The sequence below is a fragment of the Pteropus medius genome, unplaced genomic scaffold, assembly GCF_902729225.1.
Source record: "Pteropus medius unplaced genomic scaffold, Ma_sr-lr_union100, whole genome shotgun sequence".
Lineage (NCBI taxonomy): Eukaryota > Metazoa > Chordata > Mammalia > Chiroptera > Pteropodidae > Pteropus > Pteropus medius.
In genome coordinates this window covers 15,761,840-15,785,210 of record NW_024345601.1, presented here as the reverse complement: position 1 = coordinate 15,785,210, position 23,371 = coordinate 15,761,840, and the positions used below count along the sequence as shown (strand labels likewise).

The window sequence follows — 23,371 nt, the reverse complement described above, 5'->3', positions numbered from 1 at the left end:
ATGATTGATATTTTCTAAAGAGCCTGTCGGGTGGAGAACAAAGCCGAGGGTACTGAAGCAGGGAGAAGTCTCGGGAGCTGAGGGGTGGTGGTGGTTTGGACAGGGATGAGAGCAAAGGGGTGGAGGATGTGGAGCATTCGAGGAAATGTCGCTGATATCTATAAAATGGGCAGGGCTAGGGGTTGAATGGGCCATGGGGGTTGATGAGAGGTAGGCAAGACAGTGCTACTGCAAAGAACAGAGGTACTACCCCCACCCCCAGCCTGTTTCCTACAGGGGGCCCTGGGGTGGGGGGCGGTTGGCGTGCTCTGCAGTCCTTTGCTTGGTGGGAGTGTCAGTGAAATATGCAGCAGTAATTGCAGCCTCCTGCTAATTGTATTGTCTGGGATCCGTTTTACTCATTTATTGATTAGCAGAGCTAGGGAACCATGTGTAATGATCTCCTCTTGGTTCTTCCCCCGCTTTGGGAGGTGGGGGCAGGACGAGGTTTGGAAACGTTGCCTAACATTAATGTTGGGAGTTTTTTGGAGGAGCTGGCTCCGGAGAGCATCCCTCGTGGCCACCTTGGGAATGCCCCTCATGGTCTGGCCCCTTCCCTCCGAGAAGGAAGCAAGCTTGACAAAATGCTTCTGGTGCAGGTGGGGAGGATGGGCCTTACCTGTCACTTGGCGAGGTGGCCGGTTTCCAGGTTGGAGCTGTGTGCGACCTGGGTCAGGTCGACTGCACCAGATCCTTCGTCCTGGGTTGTGCCCTTACAGGAAGCAGTTCTCAGGGAATGGGGTGGGGGTGGGGTGGGGGTGCAGCTGGGTGTGGGTAAATTCCAGACATCACCATTGTGCTGTGTGGCCCAGTCAATCTTGTCCAATTTTGTTGTTTTGGATATTTAGGCAACATGTGATTATTGCTATCAGCATTAGGCAGAAGCTGGCTTTGTGTTATTCAAAGTAAAATGATTTTGTACAGGACGTTAACACTACAAATCTGGCAGAGGGAGACTGTGGAAAGGTACCTGGGAGGAAGTTCTGGCCCAGGGGCCAGAAGCCGGGCTCCAGTGCTGCTCACAGGGACGGCTGGAAACGTCTCTGAGTTGAGGGGCCTGGGCTGACTCTTTTCTTGTTCCCTCCAAAACACTGAGAGTCCATGATGGTTTTCAAGCACACAGAAACTTTTAATCAGTTTTCTGCAAAAAAATTAATATGTTTTATTGTACAGATCCTTATCTAGTCATTAAGGCCAGACTGGTGGGGCCACTAACCAAGGCAGCCTCAGACGTTATTTTGTGTTCTTAAACTGATAACCACATTTATTCTTTACAGCAGCTCTGGTTTACACTGAGAAGGCAGGAACAAGCTTATGGGCTTGGGTGGGGACAGCACCTCAGAGGTGAGTGACCAATAGGCTGGCGTTACGCGCTGTGTGGGTAAGATGAGTGGTCTGTTGGGTGGGCTTGTGAGTGCAGGGTTCTTCATGTGGAGTGATTGTGGCTGGAAAGACTCTAAAATTCTGAAGGATGTTGCCAGGCAGATACAGGATCGTCCCCCAGTGTGTGTGCTTGGCCCAGTGTTCCATGCAGGCTTACAAGGGGGGAAGCTGAAATGAATTAGGCTCTGTCACAGCCAAAGATGAACAGACCTGAGCAGATCAGAAGCTCCTCCTAGAGGGTATAGGTGAATGCACCACGAATCCATCAGTTGTGAACGGTTGGGAGCATGCATGGGGTGGGGGCCTGCTGTCAGAAACCAAGGAGGCTGGGCTGTCCTTGGCTGACAGAGCTGATGACTTGGCGGAGCTGAATAGCCATCTAGTGGCCGTCTGGGGGAACCTCATGCTCTCTCTGCATCTTCTCTGAGCTCCACTGGGCTTCTCTGTGGGCCTACTTGTGCCCATGGCAGAGATGAAGAGAAGGGAGTGGAGGATTCTACTTTGTCCTGGGCCAGAGTCCATCTCTTCGTCTCTCCTTTCCCTGTAGACACACCCAAAACAGAACCTCCTCAATTTTGAAATGGCTGAGAAGTAAACTCTAGCCCAGGTTGCCTGTGACAGAGTAATGGTCTCTGCTGATGCTTTTGGTGGTCTTCTGAGAAAAGATGTGGGCTGCAGACTTTTAAAAAAGAGAACCAGAAACCCTGTGGACAGGCTTGGAAGGGAGTGGGAAGGTTGACGTTCCAGGGCGCCCCAGGCCCTACCTTAGCAGGGAAGCCCCCAGAGCCTGGGCAAGGGTGGTTTCCTCTCTCTTGGGACTGCTCAGCCCAGGTGCTGATAAGTAGGAGCACTGCTAAAGCCATGTCCCATGACTTCCTTTTCTACTTCCCTCCATCTATTAATTCAGCCAGTTTGAGCTCCTGAGAGATGCCAGCCCCTGTTCTGAGACTTGGAATATAGCAAGAAGAGACACAAAAATCCCCATCCTTAAGCTTATGTTTTTAGTGAGAAAGAGATGTTTGTAAAAAGGAAAATGGGAGAAACATCCTGTTATGAAGAGCGATGGAGAAAAATGCAGCAGCAGCAAAGACAAGAAGGTAGGAGGGTGTGGCTGGGGTGGAAAGCGATCAGTCTATGAAGGAAGTATCCATGGGGTCTCCAGGAGAGAGGTCCACACTGGTGGGTGGTAAGTCTCTGGCTGCTGTGAGGGGAATGGATTGAGGGAAACGTGGGCAAGAATGGTGGTGAGGCTGTTGCAGGGGCGAAGGCGAGGGGGATGTGGAGAGGTGGATGGAGAATGAGTTTTGGAGGTAACAGTAGGCAAGAGTTACTTGATGGATTAGATTTGGGGATTGATTAGATATTGGGCGTGAAGTCAAGGATGGGCTCCTAGATTTTCGGCCTTGGCAGCTAGGTGGATGGCGATGTCATTTACAGAGAAGTTGAGGTGTATGGCCGCATAAATTGAGATTTTTGCTTCGAAGATGTTCAGTTTGAGATGCTTATATATGAATGAGTCTTCAGCTGAGGGGAAAGGTCAGGCCGAAGAGAGAAAGTTGGGAGACAGTGATGTATGGGATTGGAGGTGACAGCCCAGGGGGAGCATGTAGACAGAAGAAGAGCTCAGAGGACTGAGGAAGGGTGATCAGACAAGGGAGAAGAAAGAGGGTATAGCAAAGAAGGAATAGCTGGAACAGAAAGAGGAAATCCAGCAGTCCTGGGAGCTGAAGGAAAGTGTTCCTAGGAGGTTGTAAGATGAGGACAAGGAATCAACCATGCTGTGTGGCAGCACAGAGCGAGTCATCACTGACCTCAGGGAGGGCTTTGGGGAGGAGGGAACCTGAGAGGGATGGGTGAAGAGAGAATGGGAGGTGGGGTTAGGTGGTGCGGAGACAGGGAAGGAGTTTGAGCTGCGTGATGGGAAGGTAAGATTTATCCCATTGGGAATGTTCCAGGAGAGGGAGAAGAATTTCAAGAAAAAGTCCTTTGATGAGCGGGTAGGACAGAGTTGGCCTTACATAGGAACAGCAGTAATTAGAGAAGCAGCTGAGTGTGTTGGGGCAGCTGTCACGGTGGGTGGTGGGTTCGGTGTTGGGAAGGTGAGGTATTCTTGTCTGAACCTGTGTGCTCTGAGAAGTACAAGGGCAAGTCATCAACTAAGCATCGGAGTGAGGAGATGACAGATTCGAGGTAAGAGAAGAGGGTCGCCACACTCAGAGATGTTGTCGCAGGCCCCAGCCAGGTTCAGTTTTTTCCGTTATTGGGGAGGAGCCTGTTGAAGTCTCCCCCTTGGATCCTGAAAAGGGGTCTTACTCAGGCTTTGCTCACATCATCTACTCCTACACTCTTCCTCTCCACCTGCCCTTCATTTAGAACCTCACCCCAAGGTGTACAGCCCCCAGTGGATGCATTTAAGGTTGTTTCATCTCACTTTTCCTGCCTGAACCTGGACTTAATGCTTTTGAGTTCAGCAAAAGCCTGGTACTTGTGCAGGTGGAGTTGCCCTGGGAATGAAGTAGGGCCTGTTGTTACTGGCCCTGCATGGACCGGGTGCCAGAGGACAACCAGGGCAGCAAGGACCTAGAGCTTCCTTGGGCCACTGTCACGCCGAGGCAGGCGGGGAGCCTTGGGGCTCCTACCACAGTGTGACCTCAAGAGTCCCTCGAAGCCATTCTCTTCCCATGTGGCCTTTGGAAACTCTCAGGTAGAATGGAAATGTGACACCTAAGTTGTGGGGACCACCTGAGGTTGACCTCTGTGAAAGGAGATGGTGATCCACGTCTCTTAGTTCCAGTTCTGTTTTGGTTGCCATTTCTACAGCCATTAGCTAATTCTAGACTTTGATTTCTCTTCCTGGAGAGTGAAAATTTTTCAGGTGACTTAAAGAGACTCTGGAGGGGAAAGACATGGGTTCAGGTACAAGCTTAGCCCTGCCCTTCTCAATCTGTGCAACTTTGGTCAATTTATTTAACCTCACTCTTTTTAACTTAGTTCTCCCATCAGTAAAATGGGATAATTGGCCTTCATAAGGTTGAGAAGATTCCAGATGAGTCCTGGGCCCAGCAGATATTCATGGGTTTGAATCACCGCATATTTGAATGTCTCCTGTGTGCCAGGCACTGTCCTGGACCTCGTACCTCACGAGTTCTTCATTCCAGTGCATGGGAGAAAGACCGACAATGAACACAGGCTATGTCAAGCAGGCCTAAGTGCCTGGTTCCATCTAGCGAGGTCTCATTTGAGCAGAGACTTGACAAGCCATGTAGGTGTCCGAGGTGGTGGTGATCGCCTGTGAGAGTGCTTCTGGGCAATGTCTCTTGCAGCACATGTTCTGGAATGTGGAGGCAATGTCTGGCATTTGGGTAGTTTTCCTGGTGGCTAAGAAACTGCACTTGGCACTGCTGTCAGTCTCTTTGCTTCTTTCCCAGGGTTTAACTCCCTTGTGGGAGGTGTGATGGGCTTCTCCATTCTTCTGAGCGCAGAGGTGTTCAAGCATAACGCGGCAGTCTGGTACCTGGACGGCAGCATAGGTGTGCTGATTGGACTCACCATATTTGCCTACGGGGTCAAGTAAGTGTCTGCTTACGTGGTGGCCAGGAGCGTTCCATTTTCCACCCCAGTGGTGATACCTGTGATCCTGGGTAATATGACTGGCAAAGCTCTCAGCTGGCACTAAAGGGGCAAGGAAATGACAAAGACTTTAAGTCCCAAAAGGCCTCATTTTATCTGCTGTCTTGACAGTTTACTAAATGGTCCTCCCTTTAGCTTTTTGTACCTAAAAATCTGTGCCCCTTCCTTTTTTCTGAGGGTCGTAATGATGTACTGGGCAGCCACAATTGTGTAGTGTCTTCATGTGTTAAGGCCCTCCTATTACACAGTGAGTGTGAGAAGGCCAAGTGGCACCACTCACCTAGACACTGGCCCCCCATACTTAGAGAACTTTTTTCAAAAGGGACTTGTCAGTGCAGAAAGGCCATGCTGAATAAAAACCCACCCTGAAGGTGTCGCTGATTCCACATCCAACATTCAGTCAGAAACTGGCCTTTGAGAAAACCATTTCTAAAAGGCACTGAGTTTTTAAATGTTAAAATGCTCCCTGTCTCCAACTAGGATGGCTGTAACAATAAAGACAAGTGTTGATGAGGATGCGGAGATATTATAACCCTTACTCCTTGCTGGTGGAAATATAAAATCGTGTAACTGCTTTGAAGACAGGTAGTTCCTCAAAATGTTAACTGTGGAGTTACCATTTGATCTAGCAATTCCACTCCTAGGTATATACTCCAGAGAAATGAAAACACATATCCATGCAAAAACTTATAAATGATCGTTCACAGTGGCATTATTCGTAGTAGACAAACAGTAGAAATAATACAAATGTCCAGTAGCTGATAACCAAAATGTGGTAGAGCCACAAAAAGAATGAAATACTGATCTATGCTACAACATGGATGAACCTCAAAAACATGCCAAACAAAAGGAGCCTGTTATAAACAGCCACTTACTGAATGATTCCATTTATAGGAAATATCCAGAATGTGCAAATCTAGGGAGAGCTAAAGTAGATTAGTGGAGGAGACTTCCTGGTTAAGATGGTAGAGTAGTTAAATGTGGCATTTGCCTCCTCTTGCATCAAGATTACAACTAAATTATAAGACAGCCATCACTAAGAACCACCTGAAGACTAGCTGAATGGAATTTCTATAACCACGGATAGAAAGAAGAAGCCACACCAACTGAGAGAAGATGAAGAGACGCAGAACAGGCAGGTCCCACACCCACAGTGTGGTGTTTAGGAATTTGGAGGGAGATCTAGGCTGTGGAGATCCCCCTGAGGAGTGAGGAGTTCCTATAACATCTGTGAAAACCAGCGGGGATTGTATCTGAGATGGTGTTTGTGGGGGCTGCTAGTGTTCCCCTTGAGGGGCCTCTGCACAGACTCGCCCACACGAATTCATTCGCTCTGAGCTCCACTGCAGCAGCTAAAAAGTGCCAGAGACGGGAGGAGAACCCAAATCAAAGTTGTGATGGAAACAAGGAGCAGCAGCAAGGAAAAATCACCTGGGATCTTGATGAACAAGCCATACAATGAGGGAGAAAGCCAAGACATCGCCCTGCCATGGCAGAAGGTAGGACAGGGCGAGGACATGGGGCGACCCAGTCTCCAGTGGCTGAGACAGAGGATGCGGTGGCGGCAGCGGCAGAAGCCTCTTAAAGGGGCCGCGTCCGCGTGCGGATTTTCGCTGTGACGGACCTGCTCACTCTGAACACCAGTGCAGATTCGGCTGCGCACAGGGGGCACCGAGGACTTATAGAGAGGCATTGTCAGAGCGAGGGCTAAGGCGAGACTCGCTCTGTACCGAAGTGCCAGAGGAATCCAATGTTCTCTGTTGAGCCCTCCCCACTCCCAGTGCACGGACACAGCGCTGCCATAGCCATGAAGTCATCAAACTGGATAACAGAGGTCACTCCGCCCAGAGGATTCCCTGAAACCCCGCCTCCCCCAACTCATGGCCCCACCCAAGCCACATCCAGTTAGATCTTCAGGGAGTCAGGTGCTCCTCGCTGAGCAACACCTAGACTCATACTGGAGGCAGCTGGATTTGGTTTCTGGTGTGACCTTTGGAGGCAACTATAAGCACCGCATCTGTGGATTGCTTGCTGATTCTTAACAGGTGGCCTGGAGGGGTAGAGGCTTGGACTAAGTTTGGCCTGCAGCTGAACCCCTCTCAGGACTGTGCCACTGGACACCTACTTCACAAATCCACACTAATAAGACCGAGAGACTTAGGAGCTTTGCTTAGTACATAGAAACAGACATGGAAAGGCAGCCAAAATGGGAAGACAGAGAAGCAGAAACCGTATGAGAAAAGAGAACAGAGATCCAGATATAATGGAGTCAAGTAACCTAACAGATGCAGAGTTCAAAACACTGGTTATAAAGACGCTCAATGAACTTTTGGGAAGTGTAGATAAACTCAGTGAGAACTTCAACAAAGAGACAAAACAAAAAACAAAAAAAACCCATAAAAATGGAAATGGAAATGGAAATTATGAAAGGGAACCAGTCTGAAATGAAGAACACATTATCTGAGATGAGAAGTATATTAAATGGAATAAACACAGGAATAAACAGAGTGAATGAAAGGATCAAATGCCCTATCTAGAAGATGGGAAAGCCAAGGACATGCAATCAGAATGGCAAGAGATAAGATGCCAAGACTATAGAAATAATTTAAGGAGCATATGGGATGCTACTAAGGGTCCAAATATCCGTCTGCTAGGCGTAACTGAAGAAAATCAAGATGTTGAACAGTTATTTGAAGAAATAATGATGGAAAATGTCCCTAACCTGGTGAAGGAAATGGACGTAAAACCCCAGAAAGTTCAGAGAATTCCAAACATCAGAGATCCAAAGAGACCAGCACCAAAACACATCATAATTAAAATGCCAAAGGTTAAACACAAAGGAAGAATATTAAAAGCAGCAAGAGAAAAACAGATAGTTACCTATAAGGGAACACCCATAAGACTGGGAGCAGATTTCTCAAAGGAAACTATGCAGAACAGAAGGGCTTGGCAAAAAATATTTGACAGGATCAAGACCCAAGATCTACAACCAAGAATAATTTATCCAGCAAAGCTATTATTTAGAGTTGAAGGACAGATACAGAGCTTTCCAGACGAAAATAAGCTGAAGGAATTTATCACCACCAAGCCAGTATTTCAGGAAATGTTGGAGGAACTTCTTTAAGAAGAAAAAGCATAATCAAAAACAGGAATAAAGAATGGTAACAGCTACATTCCTATCAATAAGTACCTCAAATGGAAAAGAATTAAGTGCTCCAACTAAAAAAGTTGGATGAATGGAAAGGAAAACAAGACCCCTATGGTTGTCTACAAGAGGCTCACTTCAGATTAAAAGACACAAACTAAAAGGAAGGGGATGGAAAAAGATATTGCTTTGTTGGATCTAGAAGGTATTTAAGTCAGACAGAGAAAGATAAACACTATATGATTTCACTTATATGCGGAATCTATGGAATAAAAGAACAAACTAATCAAAAACAACTCACAATTATAGTGGACAATTTGGTGCTGGACAGATGGGAGGGGAGTTTGGGGGACTGGGAGAATGGGGTGAAGGGTTAAAGAAGTACAAATTAGTAGCTGATGGGTGGACATGGGGATGGGGAGCATGACATAGGGAATGCAGTTAGAATGAATACATTAGCTAGGTGGAGGATCAGGGGAGGCAGGGAGCAATTGTGGGGGGACCATTTTACGAACTATATAGATGTTTAACCAATGTACTGTATACTTGAAACTAATTAAAATTTAAAAAAAGTAGAAGGGACATACAGGAACTGAATTGACTAGTGTCATGACTGAAGGGACAGGAGTCATAGCAGCTCTTTCTGGAGACAGAAGTGCTGGCAGACATCATTGCAATAGCTGGTAGGCGCCATATCTGAGATTCCATTAATCTGGCTAACATTATTCACCCCACCCAATTTGGGAGTCTAGTCTGAATGTTTCCAGTGGTTCTTTTACACAAGCAGCCTGCCTTGGCTCGTACTGTAGACTTCCCCCAAATCTCTCAAAGCTCCACAAGCCCCAAACAAGCAGTGGCTTGCCTCACAATGCCCTGCACCTCTTGCTAAGTGGCCCCAAGCCTGGCATAAACTGAAGCCAGTGTTGGCTTAGAATAGCTTCAACTAAGTGTCCACAAGTGGCACCTCGTTTTGGTTCACAGCATAACCTCCCCCATGTGCCTCCAAGCCAGGCATAAATGGTGGCTGACCTTGGCCTGCACTGAAGCCCCTCCTAAGAGGCTCCATAACCAACATACCTGGTTGCCAGCTTCAGACCATGCCAGAGCACCACCCTGTCAGCTCCACAAATGACATACCGAAGAATGGACTTGTCTGACACCAGAGGCCTGCTAAAGCGACTCTTCTTCCGTGTGGTCAGCCCCATCGTAACAGCTTATCTGCTGTAGTCACAGACAGCCAGTCAGCCTGAGGATCAGTCCTCCTCACTGAATATGCCAACAGCAATCAAGGGTTAACTACAACAGGAAGGTACATACAGCTTTTACAAGGGACACCCCTGGAGCATCCGGCACAGATGAACAGGGAGACTGGGCCCCACAAGACACCTGCTACATAAGGCGACTCTGCCAAGACTGGGAGACATAGCAGTTCTAGCTAATACATAGGAACAAATACAGGGAGGCAGCCAAAATGAGAAAAATGTGCCTCGGATGAACAGGACAAAACTCCAGAAAAAGAACTAAACAGAATGGAGATAAGCAATCCCAGATATAGAGTTCAAAATGCTGGTTTTAAGGATGCTCAATGAACTTAGGGGGAGAACAGATGAACTCAGAACTTCAACAAGGAGATAGAAACCATAAAAAAAGAACTAGTTAGAAATGTAGAATGTAACTGAAATGAATACATTTGAGGGAATCAGTATCAGATTAGATGAAGCAGAGGACTGAATCAACAATCCTGAAAGACAAGGTCACGGAAAACTCTCAATTGGAACAGCAAAAAGAAAAAAAATGAGGATAGTTTAAGGGAACTCTGAGACAACATCAAGTGTAACAGTATTTGCATCATGGGTACAAGAAGGGGAAGAGAGAGAGCAAGGTATTGAAAATCAATTTGAAGACATAGTGACTGAAAATTTCCTAATCTGGCAAAGCAAACAGACATACAAGTCCAGGAAACAGAGTCCCCAACAAGATGAACCCAAAGAAGTCCACACCAAAACACATCCAATTAAAATGCCGAAGGTTAAAGACAGAGAATCTTAAAAGCAGCAAGAGAAAAGCAGTTGGTTACCTACCTACAAGGGAGCTCCCATAAGACCGTTAGCTGATTTCTCAACAGAAACTTGGCAGGACAGAAGGGATTGGCATGAAATATTCAGTGTTGAAAAGCAAGGACCTACAACCAAGATGACTACTAAGCAAAGCTATAATTTAGAATCAAAAGACAGAGAAAAAGCTTCCCAGACAAGAAAAAGCTAAAAGAGTTCATCGTCACTAGACCAGTATTACAAGAAATGAATATTAAAGGTACTTCTTTAAGATTAAAAAAAAAAAAGGAAATCTACCAAAGAAAAAAACTCTCACCAACAAAGGCAAACACATAATAAAAGTAATGGAATAATAAACTATAAAGCTAGTACAAAGGTTAAAAGGCAAAAACAGGAAAATCATGTGTAATTAAAATAAGGGATGTACACACAAGAAGTAAAAAATGACCATAACAAACATGGACGGGGGAGTAATAATTTTGATTTTAGAATATGCTTCGCCTTAAGTGACCATCAGTTTAAAATAGATTGCTAAAAACATAGCTTGGTAGAGATGAAGCACATAGTACCCACAAACCAAAAATCTACAAGAGAGATATAAGAAATAAAGAGGAAGGAATCCAAATACAACACTACAGAAAGTCATCAACATGCAAGAGAATAAGGAACAGAGGACTACAAAAACAAATCAGTTAATAAAATGGCAATAACTACATACCTATCAATAATTACTTTAATGGACTACATGCTCCAATCAAAAGGTATAGTGTGGCTGAATGGATTAAAAAACAAGGCTCGTACATATGCTGCCCACAAGAGACCTACTTCAGACTGAAAGACATACACAGACTAAATAAAGGGGCGGAAAAAGATACTTCATGCAGTGGAAATAAATGCTAAGGCAGCAATACTTAATATCAGGCAAAACACACTTTAAAACAAAAGCTATATATAGGAAGAGATGAAAAAGGGCACTTCATAATTATAAAGGGATCAATCCAACAAGAGGACATAACTCTTGTAATCATGTACACACTCACATATTTAGGAGCACCTAAATATGTAAAGGAAATATCGATGGACATAAAGGAAGAGATTGACATTAATAAGTCAGTCATAGGAGGGAACTTTATAACACCCCATTGAAATCAATGGGTAAATCATTCAGACAGAAAATCAAGGAAACAGTGGCCTTAAATGACATTAGACCAGAGTGACTTAATTTATATTTTTAGGACATTTCAACCCAAAGCAGCAGAATATATTCTTTCCAAGTGCATATGGAACATTTTCCAGGATTAGATTATGTGTTAGGCTATAAGGCAAGTCTCAGTAAATTTAAGAACTAAAATTTATCAAGCATCTTCTCCGTTCACAATAGTATGAAATTAAAAATCAATTCCAAGAGGAAAACTAAAAAAAATACACAAACATGTGGTGGCTAAATAAGATGCTACTAAATAATGGGTTAACAAAGAGATCAAGGAAGAAATCAAAAGATAACCTTGAGACAAATGAAAATGAAAACACAATGACCCCAAATTTATGGGACACAGCCAAAGCACTTAAAAGAGGGAAATTTATGGCAACAGAGGCCTACCTCAAGAAACAAGAAAAGTCTCAATCTACCTTTCCACCTAAATGAACTAGAAAAAGAAGAACAAACAAAGCTCAAAGTGAATAGAAGGAAATTACAAGGATCAGAGTAGAAATAAAGGAAATAGAGTCTAAAAAAAAAACCAATAGAAAGGATCAATGAAACTAAGAGCTGGTTCTTCGCAAAGATAAAATTGGTAAACCTTTAGCCAAACTCATCAGGAAAAAGAGAGGACCCAAATAAAATAAAAATGAAAGAGGAGAAGTGATATCTAACATCACAGAAATACAAAAGATTATAAGAAAATACTACAACTAATTACATGCCAACAAATTGGACAATGTGGGATAAATGGATAAATTCTTAGAAACATGCAGTACCTTAAGGCTGAATGAAGAAGAAACAAAAAATCTGAATAGGCTGATTACTAAAAAAGAAATTGAATCAGTAATAAAAACTCCCAACAAATAGAAGTCTAGTACTAGATAGATTCACAGGTAAATTCTACCAAGCATTTAAAGAACATCATTCTCAAATTATTCCAAAAAATTGAAGAGGAGGGAAAGCTCTTAAGGTCATTTTACAAGTCCAGAATTACTCTTATTCCAAAACCAGACAAAGATACTACCAAAAAAAAGAAAAAAAGAAAAAAAAGTTACAGGCCACTATCCCTGATGAACTTAGATGCAAAATCCTGATACATTAAAAAGATCATACACCATGATCAACTGGATTCCTAGGTTGGTTCAATATCTGCATATCAATTAACATGATACTCCACATAAACAAAATGAAGGATAAAATCATATGATAATATCAATAGATGCAGAAAAAGCATCCATTTATGATAAAAATACTCAGTAAAGTGAGATCAGAGGGAACATATCTCAACATAATAAAGGCCATATGACAAACCCACAGCTAACATCATACGCGATGGGGACAAGTCGAAAGCCTTGTCTTTAACATCGGGAACTGTCACCACCTTTATTCAACACGGTATTGGAAGTCCTAGCCATAGCACTGAGACAAGAAAAAGGAAAGGCATACAAATTGGAAAGGAAGAAGTAAAACTCATTATTTGCAGATGACATGATACTATATGTAGAGAACCCTGAAGAGTCCACCAAAAAAAAACTTAGAATAAATGAATTCGATAAATTAGTAGGATATAAAACTAATATTCAGAAATCGGGTGCCAATAAACTATTAACAAAATTAAGAAAATCCCATTTACAATTGCATCAAAAATAAAATAACCTAGGAATAAATTTAGCCAAGGAGGTAAAAGACTTGTACTTGGAAGACATCAGAAAAAGAAATGAAAGTAAATGGAAGGCTATACTGTGCTCATGGATAGGATTAACATCGTTAAAATGCCCATACTATCCAAGGCACTCCCTATCAAAGTACCAATGGCATTTTTCACATAACTAGAACGAAAAAGTCCAAAAAAGTTCCAAAACTTTATATGGAACCATTAAAGACCCTGAATACCCAAAGCAATCTTGAGAAAGAACAACGAAGTTAAAGGTATCATACTACTTGACATCAATTTATACCATAAGGCGATAATAATCAAAACAGCATAGTACTGGCATAAAAACAGACACATAGATCAATGAAACAATAGAAAGTGCAGAGATAAACCCACACCTATATGATCAGTAAGTCTATGACAGAAGAGGCAAGAGTATACATTAGGTAAAGATAGTCTCTTCAGCAAATGGGGTTTGGAAAACTGGACAGATACATGCAAAAGAAACTAGACCACTTTCTTAGACTATATACAAGAATAAACTCAAAATGGATTAAAGACTTAAATGTAAAACCCCAAACATCAAACTCCTAGAAGAAAACATAGGCAGTAAACTCTTCGTAATAATTTCTGGCTACATCTTCTCGGGCAAGGGAAACAAAAGAAAAAAATAATCAGATGAGACTATATCAAACTAAAAAGTTTTTGCACAGGGAAGGAAACCATCAATAAATCACAAAAACATCCTACCGAATGGGAGAAGATATTTGCAAATGATACATCCAATAAAGGGTTAATATCCAAAATACATAAAGAACTCATACAATTCACCACCACCCCCCCCCCCCAAAAGAAAACAACCTCCAAACAATCCAATTAAGAAATGGCCAGAGGACCTGAATAGACATTTTTCCAAGGAGGGCATACAGATGGTCAATAGACATATGAAAATATGTTCAACATCACTAATTATCAGGGTAATGCAAATTAAAACCACAATATCACCTCACACCTGTCAGAATGGCTATCAGTAAATCAATGAATGTTGGCAAGGACATAGAGAAAAGGGAACCTTTGTGCATTGATGATGGTATTGTAAAATTTTTCAGCCACTATGGAAATCATTATGTAGGTTCTTCAAAAAATTAAAAACAGAACTAGTATATGACTTAGCAATTCAACTTCTGGGTATTTATCTGAAGAAATCCAAAACACGAATTTGAAAAGATATATACACCCCTGTGTTCACGGCAGCATTATTTACAATAGCCAAGATATGGAACGAACCTAAGTGCCCATGAATAGACGAATGGATACATTCACACACACACACGCACACACACAATATACATATATACAATGGAATATTACACAGCCATAAGAAAGAATGAAATCTTGGCATTTGCAATAACATGGGTGAACCTAGAGTTGTGGTCCTCAACCTTTCTGGCACCAGGGACCAATGCTCCAATGAGAATCTAATGCCTGATGATCCGGGGTGGAGCTGAGGTGGTGATGCTAGCACTGGGGAGCAGCTGCAAATACAGGTGAAGCTTTGCTCTCTGGCCCGCTGCTCACTTCCTGCTGTGCAGCCCGGTTCCTAACAGGCCACGGACCAGTACTGGTCCATGGCCCAGGGGTTGGGGACCCCTGACCTAGAAGGTATTATGCTAAGTGAAAAAAGAGAAATACCATGATTTCACTTATAGGTGGAAAAAAACCCCATTAAATTTTACACTTGAAATAACTAGGTGAATTTTAAAAGCAGTTTTCTAAATAAATGTCCACTTCTATAAATTAAATCTTTTCTTGGGAAAAAAAGATCAGTGGTTGTAAGGGGAGGTAGGAAGGGGAGAATGGAGTGTGAGTGCTAGTGGGTTTCTTTTCGGGCTGAGGAAAATGTTCTAGAAGCAGGAAGTGGTGATGGTTGTACAACCTATGCGTATACTAAACACCACTGAATCATGTACTTTAAAAGGCTGGCTTTTGTGATATACGAATTATATCTTTAAGAAATTACTCTTCCTGTCCGCTTCCGCAAGGGCACAAGCCTCAGGGATATGGGATATGGGGGTCTATGTTGGGGTGACCTGTCTCCTCTCTGCAGACTCCTCATCGACATGGTGCCCAGGGCGAGGCAGACGCGCCACTACGAGATGTTCGAGTGAAGGGGCCAGAGCCACTGGTTCTGCATCTGCATGAAGACCGTCAGGACGGCGAGAGGTGTCTACACAGGCAGACGGTGCCAACATTTAAGTGAACATCCAGTTTCTTTTTGGGAAAGTTTATGTTCATGGAATGAGGCCTGCCCGGCAGGTCGGTCTGCACTGCTCCCCTCGCTCCATTCCTCCCGTCACACCCGTCAGGACAACCCGCACAGGAGGGGAGGCTGGTTTCCCCGTCTCCAGTGGGAACTGACCTTTTCTATTTTTTGGAGTAAAAAGGTTCTTGTGGGTAGGATGAGATCGCTGCATGGAAGAAAGTTCTTCGGCGGTGCTCCAGGCCTGAAATGGATAGCAACTGACCAGACCCACGTCCTCTGGCTTCCCAGTGGCCCCAGCCACGTTGTAGTTCTAGTCTCTTACTTCCTGGCAGAATGTAAAGGAAGACCGTACGTACCCTTTCGTCCACCCCCTCTCCAGAACCACCAGTATATATCACTTCCTAATTTCTATCAGTGTATTTCATTAGTTTCATACTGTTTTACTAATCCTAAAACTCAACAGATTTATTCAAAAGGAGACCATTCTATTTTTAAAGTCCTTAGTGATATATGTATGAGCTTTGCATGGATGAACTAAGCACATGACCCTTTCTTGTACATGGAGAACCCGAACATACATGTAAAAACAAGATCCATTTTTGACAGATGTGAAACTGTTTATTTGTAATAAATAATTATATAATCTATCCATATATGCATATATCTATATGCCGTGTCAAGTGGTAATGGTACATTACAGTCTGTTAGAGATGGTTGACTCCTCTGTAAGGTATAAGATATCTTCAGTTTGTGTAACTTTAGGTATAGGTTCTGTAACAATGTTCCCCAGCATACGACAGTCTGTACCTCTAGCACTGCCACTTGTCCAGGCGACAGTGTCTCACCAATAAAGACCTTTACCTGTTTTGTATGGTACAGGAAGGTTATCTTTGAGAGTTATCACCACCATGGGCAGGTTTTCCTGACTGAAGGATGATGTGGAAAGGTCACTCGTTCCTGGTAGAGTATGAGTGGAGACCCTTAAGGACTGTCACGATGGTCTTGGTGGCCTCTGTAGGGCAGACCAACGCACTGCTCAGGTAAGGAAAGTGGCCACACACTCATTTGGTTGTGCCCGGGGCTCTTGGAGCTGAGCTTGCCCGGGAGGGATGGCTGCTCCCCAGGCCTCACCCCCCACCTTCCGTGCCCATTTCCCACCTGGGTATGTCAGGCTGGTTAAGGGAAGGTGGTTTGGTCTAAGAAGTTGCTGACCTTGATTCGGTCTGATCCTTCAGTGGGGCTTCCTCCAACATCATTTTGAGGAGTGTTCTGTGGGATGTTAACATGTTATAAGGAAAAAAGTGTCAGCTGTTAGAATAGGTCTGAGAAAGGCACGATTCAATAGGTTTCTTTTCTGCGGGTTTTCTCATTGTATTTAATGTATATTGTGGAAGCTCAGAGAGGGGAAACTAGGATGTAGCCTCCCTTGAGAACTCAAGTTTTTCTTGGCACATCTTTTGAGATTCATGTCTCACCAAACGTGCTCTATCTGGGAACACTGCATGGTGTCTCCGTTCTGGGCAGTAACCAGGAGCTCCACTGGCTTCAGAGAGGCTGTGCTGACGAGGGCTGAGCCATGCCCTCCAGCAGGCAAGCCTTCGGTGTGGCCAAGGACTTGACTTTCCATATGTTTCCAGGTCATGTGCCTAACCAGGCGCTCATGGCACTGAGACCTGCGTCAAAAATTCTGTCAAGAGGGGGGAATGTATTCCAAGCCCTCGGCCTTTTTAGACTATTTTACTAGCACATCCTTAAAGATCTTCAAACATCTGATGTAGAAGTTCATAGCTACCTCCGAATAATAGAAAACAGCCCACTTTCTGATCCAGTTCCTTTCTTAGTAAATGTTCCGAAATTAGTATTGGTAGATGTGATACGAGGGAAAGAATACTCAGCTCCACGCCTGAAGCATACCTTCCCCAGCATTTTCAGCGGTGTGTTTGCAGACGCAGTCAGTGGAACACCAGTGTGGGGGAATACAGCTGGGCTGTGTTCTGCAGGTGACCCTGCAACCCACCCAGCCCCCCAAAAATCACTTCCACCTGTCACACAAGAAAAGTTTATTGAAAAATAAAGTTCTCCCTAGTTTTCTCTACAACAAACAGTGGAAAACAAAGCAGTGCTCTCTATGCCGGTACAGTACGTTTGGACAGCGACACCTCATTTGCAGAATCCTGCACTACTTCACCCCAGAGTGAACAGTAGAAAATGGTTGTTCCAGGAGCTTTTTAAAGACACAGATACGAACAGCCATTAGCTTAAAGACGTCGAGGTTTAGACAGCAACTACAGTAGAAAGGAAATCACCATCTCCTTTGGCATCAATTGTTCCACTATTGTCCTGTTAATACCTGGGCAGGACAGTGAGCAAAATGCTTCCCAAGTTTGCTGCATCTCCCCTTTGGCACAGGTGGCTAAGTTCCTGTCCCACTGTCCCAGCCAGGCTTTCAGACCTCCACAACGGCAAGTGCTCCCTGCTCGTCCCTGACACCCACCCTGCGCCACCCAGGCACACCTGTCTGCCTACCTGAGGTATGAGCACATGCTGGCCTTTCTTCCCTCAGCCATGCCTCACGGGCTGAAGTGGGTGGGGGAGGTAATCTTAAGGCTCCACAAAATTGGGGATAGAGGGCATGATGCTCTGAAGAAGGTAAATTCCAATCTTATGCCCACAGGAGTCTAAGACCGCCGATTCGGCTAAAGGGAAAACGAAGGAACTTAAAGACAGAGACTCCAGCGAATTTCTCCATATTCCACAACTGCAGTCTGTGCTGAATAGGGCCAGGACAGGAGAGGAGACAGAACTCTAAATCTGTCAGGGAAGTAAGAGGCTAAAACCCCAATAAAACAAAAAGCAAACTGATGTTTAGGTGATCTGGGAAATAATCACGGAACCGTGAGCAGCCTCTGGAGTGGTTGTGAATGAAGACCGCCCACCCCCCCGCCACCCCCGCTACCTTCCAGGGCTCCACTTGGGTGGTGGGATAGTCTAGAGGTCCCCAGGCTAGTGGAACTGGCCTGGGGGATGAATGTATCTTCTCTGGGACTGGGACCAATATAAACATGTGACAGTTAACCAGTCCACGAGTCTGATCCCTGTGGACTGTACTGTGGAGGAGTCACCGTGGCCAGCAGGAGACAGACAGCAAAGGGATTTGCTAGGCAATGAGTAAGCGCAATTGGTCATTCCTTTCCCCTTACATAAAAAAGCCAGAAAAGCCTCTCTTACTGCATTTCAGAGGAATATAGTTAACTTTGTTTTAAAAGGTGCAGTCTGTCAGAGAACTCATTCTAATTGCCGGCTGAAAAAGTTCCACAAAAACCTGGAATGGTCCAGGAGACATCAGTGGGGTGAGGTCCAGCATGGGGCCAGAGGTCACCCTTGTCACCCACCGTTTACAGATTCTTGCAGCCTAGTTTCAACTGAGGCTGAAGTCAGGCATATTTTCAAATCAGTCAGTGCATTCAAGGATACAGTAACATTCCAACCAGCAGGGTGGGCGTGGGACTTGGACATGCTAACTCAGTCATTCCTACGACATTCCATCAACCTGGAATAATATTTTCATGAACGTATTACTTTTGAATCAACAGGGAGTGAGCTCAGCTCTTTATTTCTCTAATCATATGAAATGCTAACAACAACAACAACAATTTAACATTTACTAGGGCTTACTATGTGCCAGACGCTTCTAAACACTGAATCCTCACAAAAACCCTAAATGCTAAGAAAGCTAGGGTAATTTTTTTCCTGCATCTGAGACTATACAGCTAATTTGGCCTTTTGCTATAAAAAGTCAGTTTTCCACGCTTTGTTGAAGCCACCGAGAATGAAAGGAACTCACCCTCGGCTTTAGGAAGTTCCCACCTTTCTAGAGAAGTCTAAATCTATGTTCATCTATCTCTTCACGTGAAGGTGCTCTGAAGCCCTATAGGGATGGATGGGATTAGAATGAAGCCAATATGAAAATTAAACTATTTTTAAATAAATAAAACAATCCAGGCTTGGGATAGTAACACATACAACAGAGCCTGTCGTTAACAAAATTGTTTTTTTCAAATCAAGAATTTTGGGGGCATGGGAGAAGGTGGTAATGTCCTAATTATATACACGATCCCGGTAAACCATCTTGGAGAAATGGGGTGGCCTGCCTTGGTCCGGTCTAAAAAGCACAAACTCACCTATAAACGACACACAGTTTCAGTCCAACCTGTCACATTTATGCCTTCACTGCCAGTGAGATGCACTGGGGCTGTCTTCTCAAATGGGAAACGAAGTAGTCACTTTTATTAAACCCTGTGTTCACGAAGGAAACAAAAAAGGGGTGCATAGTCTCTCCCTTCATGATATTAACCAGATAAAGTGTTTAGTTAGGGGCCAGTGCTACTAATGAGCTCATCAGGGACTGCTCCCTTCAGTGTAGTCCCTCAGTTAGGGCCGGTCTTCTGCCCCAGCCGTACCTCACCAGGTACCTGGTAGCAGGGAGCACAGACAGGCCCACTGGCACATTGGCAACTAGCAGTTCCCAGACCTAAAGACATGACAGCAGCCTGGGAAAGCATGGGCGGGCCTGGAGGAAGCCAGGCCTTGGGGTTCTCACGGTTTCACACAGGTATGTGGTGGCTTAGGGGGCTTGAAAGGCATTTCTGGTGCCTAGCCTGAGCATCCACAGTGGTGCAAGGACAGGTCCCATCTCCAAGCTAAAAACAGTCTGTGCTCTTCCTTCGACACCTAGATTGCAAAAATCAACCCCAAATAAAAGTGAAAAGGCACATCAGAGAAACAATAAATATCGTCAAAGAAACGGACGCTCAATATTTCTGAACATACAGCAAACACAAAAAAGCCAACTATAATCAGTGACAAAAGCCCAATCTAGGCACAAATGCAAAAAACCTCTCCATTTGTACATGTGCAAATCAAATTACATACATGAAATAAATGAGGTGTTTACTGGCATTAAAAGAAGTATGTTTCCCCTTTGAGTTTTTACACCTGAAAGTGTTTACATGTCAAAGGAAAGCTTGCTTTCTTTTAATAAATTAGATAAATGCTTTCCTTCAAGTTTTTTAAGAACTTAGGATAACAGTGTGTGTAGAAGTGAGGGGGTGGGGAGAGGGGGAGCCAAATTTCACTTAGGAAAAAAAGTACAAAATGTTACATACAGATCTGGCAAATATGCTCATAGCACAGGAAGACACTGTTCCTGGCCTAGTCAGTTACAAATTGGTTTAGAGTTTATTAAGAAAAATCATGACTTTATAAACCAATGTCACCCCAATAAATTTAGTTAAAAAAAAAAACCCACCAAAGGCCCATACTCAGATCACCTTCCTCTTCCACAACAGGCAGGGGTCAATCCCTTTCCACACAGGGCAGATGGAAGTCCCTCCCAGTTTTCTCTTGTGGGCCACTGACCTGACTTGGGGCAAGTTCATGGAGGCCTAGGAGCCCGTGTACCTCCGGTGTCAGAGCCTCTATTCATAATGCCCTCAACAACTGGAATGTGGCTTGGTCTGCACCAGGAGCTGCAGCCCGACCAGCAGAATTGCGCCTCACTTTGGCCAATACTGGACTGGCAGAAGCAAGTGGCATCGGAAGTGGGGAAAGTACGCTGCTGGTCTGCCTGATCGGAGGGGCCTGACACAGAAAGAATGGGAAAAGAGAGAGGCCCTGAGCTCAGGGGCAGCCAGTAAACAATCCTCGCAGCTTCTGGGACACAAGGCAGGCACAGCGTCTTTCCACAGAACAGAGCTTCCCAGCTTCCTTGCTTTCTGAATTCCCGTGCTTGTTTAAACAGCTCTTTGCAAAAAGTTAACTTCACTGAGCATGGGAAATCCGTCTTGGCCCACAGGCTCTCCCTGGCGGTTGAATGCCTGCACTGACATTCTCAGCACTGGAAGCTCCCAGAAAAGCCCAGGAGAGGGCAGCACTGGCCCAGGAATTATAGGCCTGGGCCTGCAAGCAAATTCCCACAATTTAGGGTGCAGTCAACGGGCCCATTCATAGGGAAAAGCAGCTCCTAACAGCAAGGATGGCAGTTATTTCTCCTCCAACTGCAGGAAACTGCCCTTGCAAAGCTTAAAAAACATACTAACTCACACCCTACTACCAAGGTTTCCTTCGAACTTCTGCCCTTGTTGCTGGGCCCCGGCCTCCCCATCAGCGCTCTCCCTAGCACATGTACTCATGGGCCACATGACGGGGGGACCCTAGCTGCCCCTCTTTAGCCCTTCCATTCTCAAAGACTGGAGGTGTGATTCAGACCCACTGAGAGATAAGCAAAAAAAAAAAAAAAAAAAGACTGATTGTGCATTTGGTATTATTTATGCACCAAGGAAGAATCAAGGAGCAGGCAGAATCTGACTTCTCATAACCTAAAGGCTCCCTCCACTCTCTCTCTGGTCCTCTGAAACAGATTCCTTCATTTAGCCTCACTTCTTGAAGGCCCACCCACCCATTAGTCTTGTTAGCTGTTCTATCTGGTGGAGGCTGGGCCAGCTGCCCAAGGGCACTCATGGTGCTGGAAGCCAGGGCTGCTGGTGGCGCCAAGGCACTCAAAACCACCCCTGAGCGCTGGGACATTCCGCAAGAGGGAGAGGGCTCACTTACCAGCATGGAGATGCCAGGGGCGTCACAGGAAACATACACTTATACCCAGAGAACTGAAACAGTGCTTAGTGGGGGTGGGGTGATGGGGGTGGAAAACTCACACGAGGGCAGAGCACAGAGACTCTGGGGCTGGAAAGGGGGTCAAATGAGTCTGACCAGGCCAACCTGCCAACTGGCTCAACCCCCTCAGAATATTCGCGCCTGGAGTAAAAGCCAGCATCAGACTCCCCTGCAAGCCACCCCCATCCGCACCCGCAAGGGGGAGCAGCCAGGACAGTGAGTCACATTCATCTTGGCCTGCACTTGCTCCCCAGGCCAACATCAAGTTGACCGAGAGCCCCGCATGCCCAGGGGGCACCTGTCCTCTAGCTGCCATCCCTCAAGCACACACACGAGATTTTCTTTTGTTTTGCCACTATCCACATTGAGGAGCATGGTCCCCACAGCTGCTCTAAGTGTGTCACCAGCCCCAAAGTGCACCCTGTCTCTGCCCCTCCTGCACCTCGCCTGAAGTTGACAGATACATTATAGTGAAGGTGGATGGTAAACAGTGGAAAATCAAAAAAGACGTGTGATCCCTCTTTGCCCTCCCCTCTTCCCCCTCCCTCCCTCCCAAATAAATAACTTAATGGATTCAGGAATGTTCCCACACAAAGTTCTTTCCAACCAGCCCAATTCCTCCTCTGGTTTTGTTTTGTTTTAAGTGAATCTTGAGATTCTCTATCTTGGAGCAGCTGCATCGACAGATTCTCCGTACAGTTGCTCCTCAAAAAATAAAACGAAGTTGTGCTGGGAAGAAGCCAGGCTCCCCTCCTGCTCTCGTTTTGTTTTGGGGAAAACTCCGCTGTGGTGCTCTGACCCACTAGGAGCATTCCCAAATAGAAACCTTTCAACAAAAACTTCAGGCTCTGGCAAGAGTCCCTGAATGAGGTCTGCAACCCCCTGGCTCTGCCAGGACGAGGCTGGAGCCACTGTCTTCCCCAGTGGAGTGCATGTGGGGCCATGTGCCAGTGGCCACTATAGACAGTCTTTACAGAGAGCCACCTGGCCTTTGATGAAGTCCCGGCAGGGGCAGATCCTCTGGTGCCTGGGGTGGGCGCCTGCGCAGCTGAACAGCAGAAGGTCACCTTGAAACACACAGTGCTTGCTCCTGGGGTCAAAGGAGGGCACCAGGATGTCCTTGGCCAGCTCTGAGCTTTGGCAGATCACCTCGTACCTGAAGAGGAACAGAAAGGCGCACAGGTTGGGATTGTCCTGTTACTGACTCCTATGGCCCACCTCCTGAGGTGTGGGAAGCACGTTTGGTTCTCTTGCTGTAGAAACGAGATGACGGCCACCCTCTGACGCAGCAAATTACCACCCCAAGGGATCATGGCTTGAGAAAGGTATG

At 45.1% G+C, this 23,371-nt stretch overlaps 2 protein-coding genes across 8 annotated transcripts in view; one reads left to right on the top strand and one right to left on the bottom strand.

Annotated features, from left to right (window-relative positions):
• Nucleotides 1-16,016, top strand: part of TMEM163 (transmembrane protein 163) — a 201,783-nt gene extending 185,767 nt beyond the window's left edge. The window contains exons 7-8 of one of the 2 annotated variants that reach the window (XM_039874531.1): nucleotides 4,851-4,992; nucleotides 15,214-16,016. In XM_039874531.1, the coding sequence (XP_039730465.1) occupies nucleotides 4,851-4,992; nucleotides 15,214-15,274 (203 nt within the window). In that variant the 3' untranslated portion in view covers nucleotides 15,275-16,016. Of the gene's footprint in view, nucleotides 1-1,316; nucleotides 2,198-4,850; nucleotides 4,993-15,213 lie in introns of those variants that run through there. The other variant, XM_039874532.1, reaches the window with a different exon arrangement.
• Nucleotides 16,017-17,414: 1,398 nt separating this feature from the next.
• MGAT5 (alpha-1,6-mannosylglycoprotein 6-beta-N-acetylglucosaminyltransferase) overlaps nucleotides 17,415-23,371 on the bottom strand; it is a 324,384-nt gene continuing 318,427 nt past the window's right edge. For all 6 annotated transcript variants that reach the window (XM_039874524.1, XM_039874520.1, XM_039874521.1 and 3 more), the window contains one exon: nucleotides 17,415-23,197. In XM_039874524.1, the coding sequence (XP_039730458.1) occupies nucleotides 22,999-23,197 (199 nt within the window). In that variant the 3' untranslated portion in view covers nucleotides 17,415-22,998. The remainder of the gene's footprint in view (nucleotides 23,198-23,371) is intronic.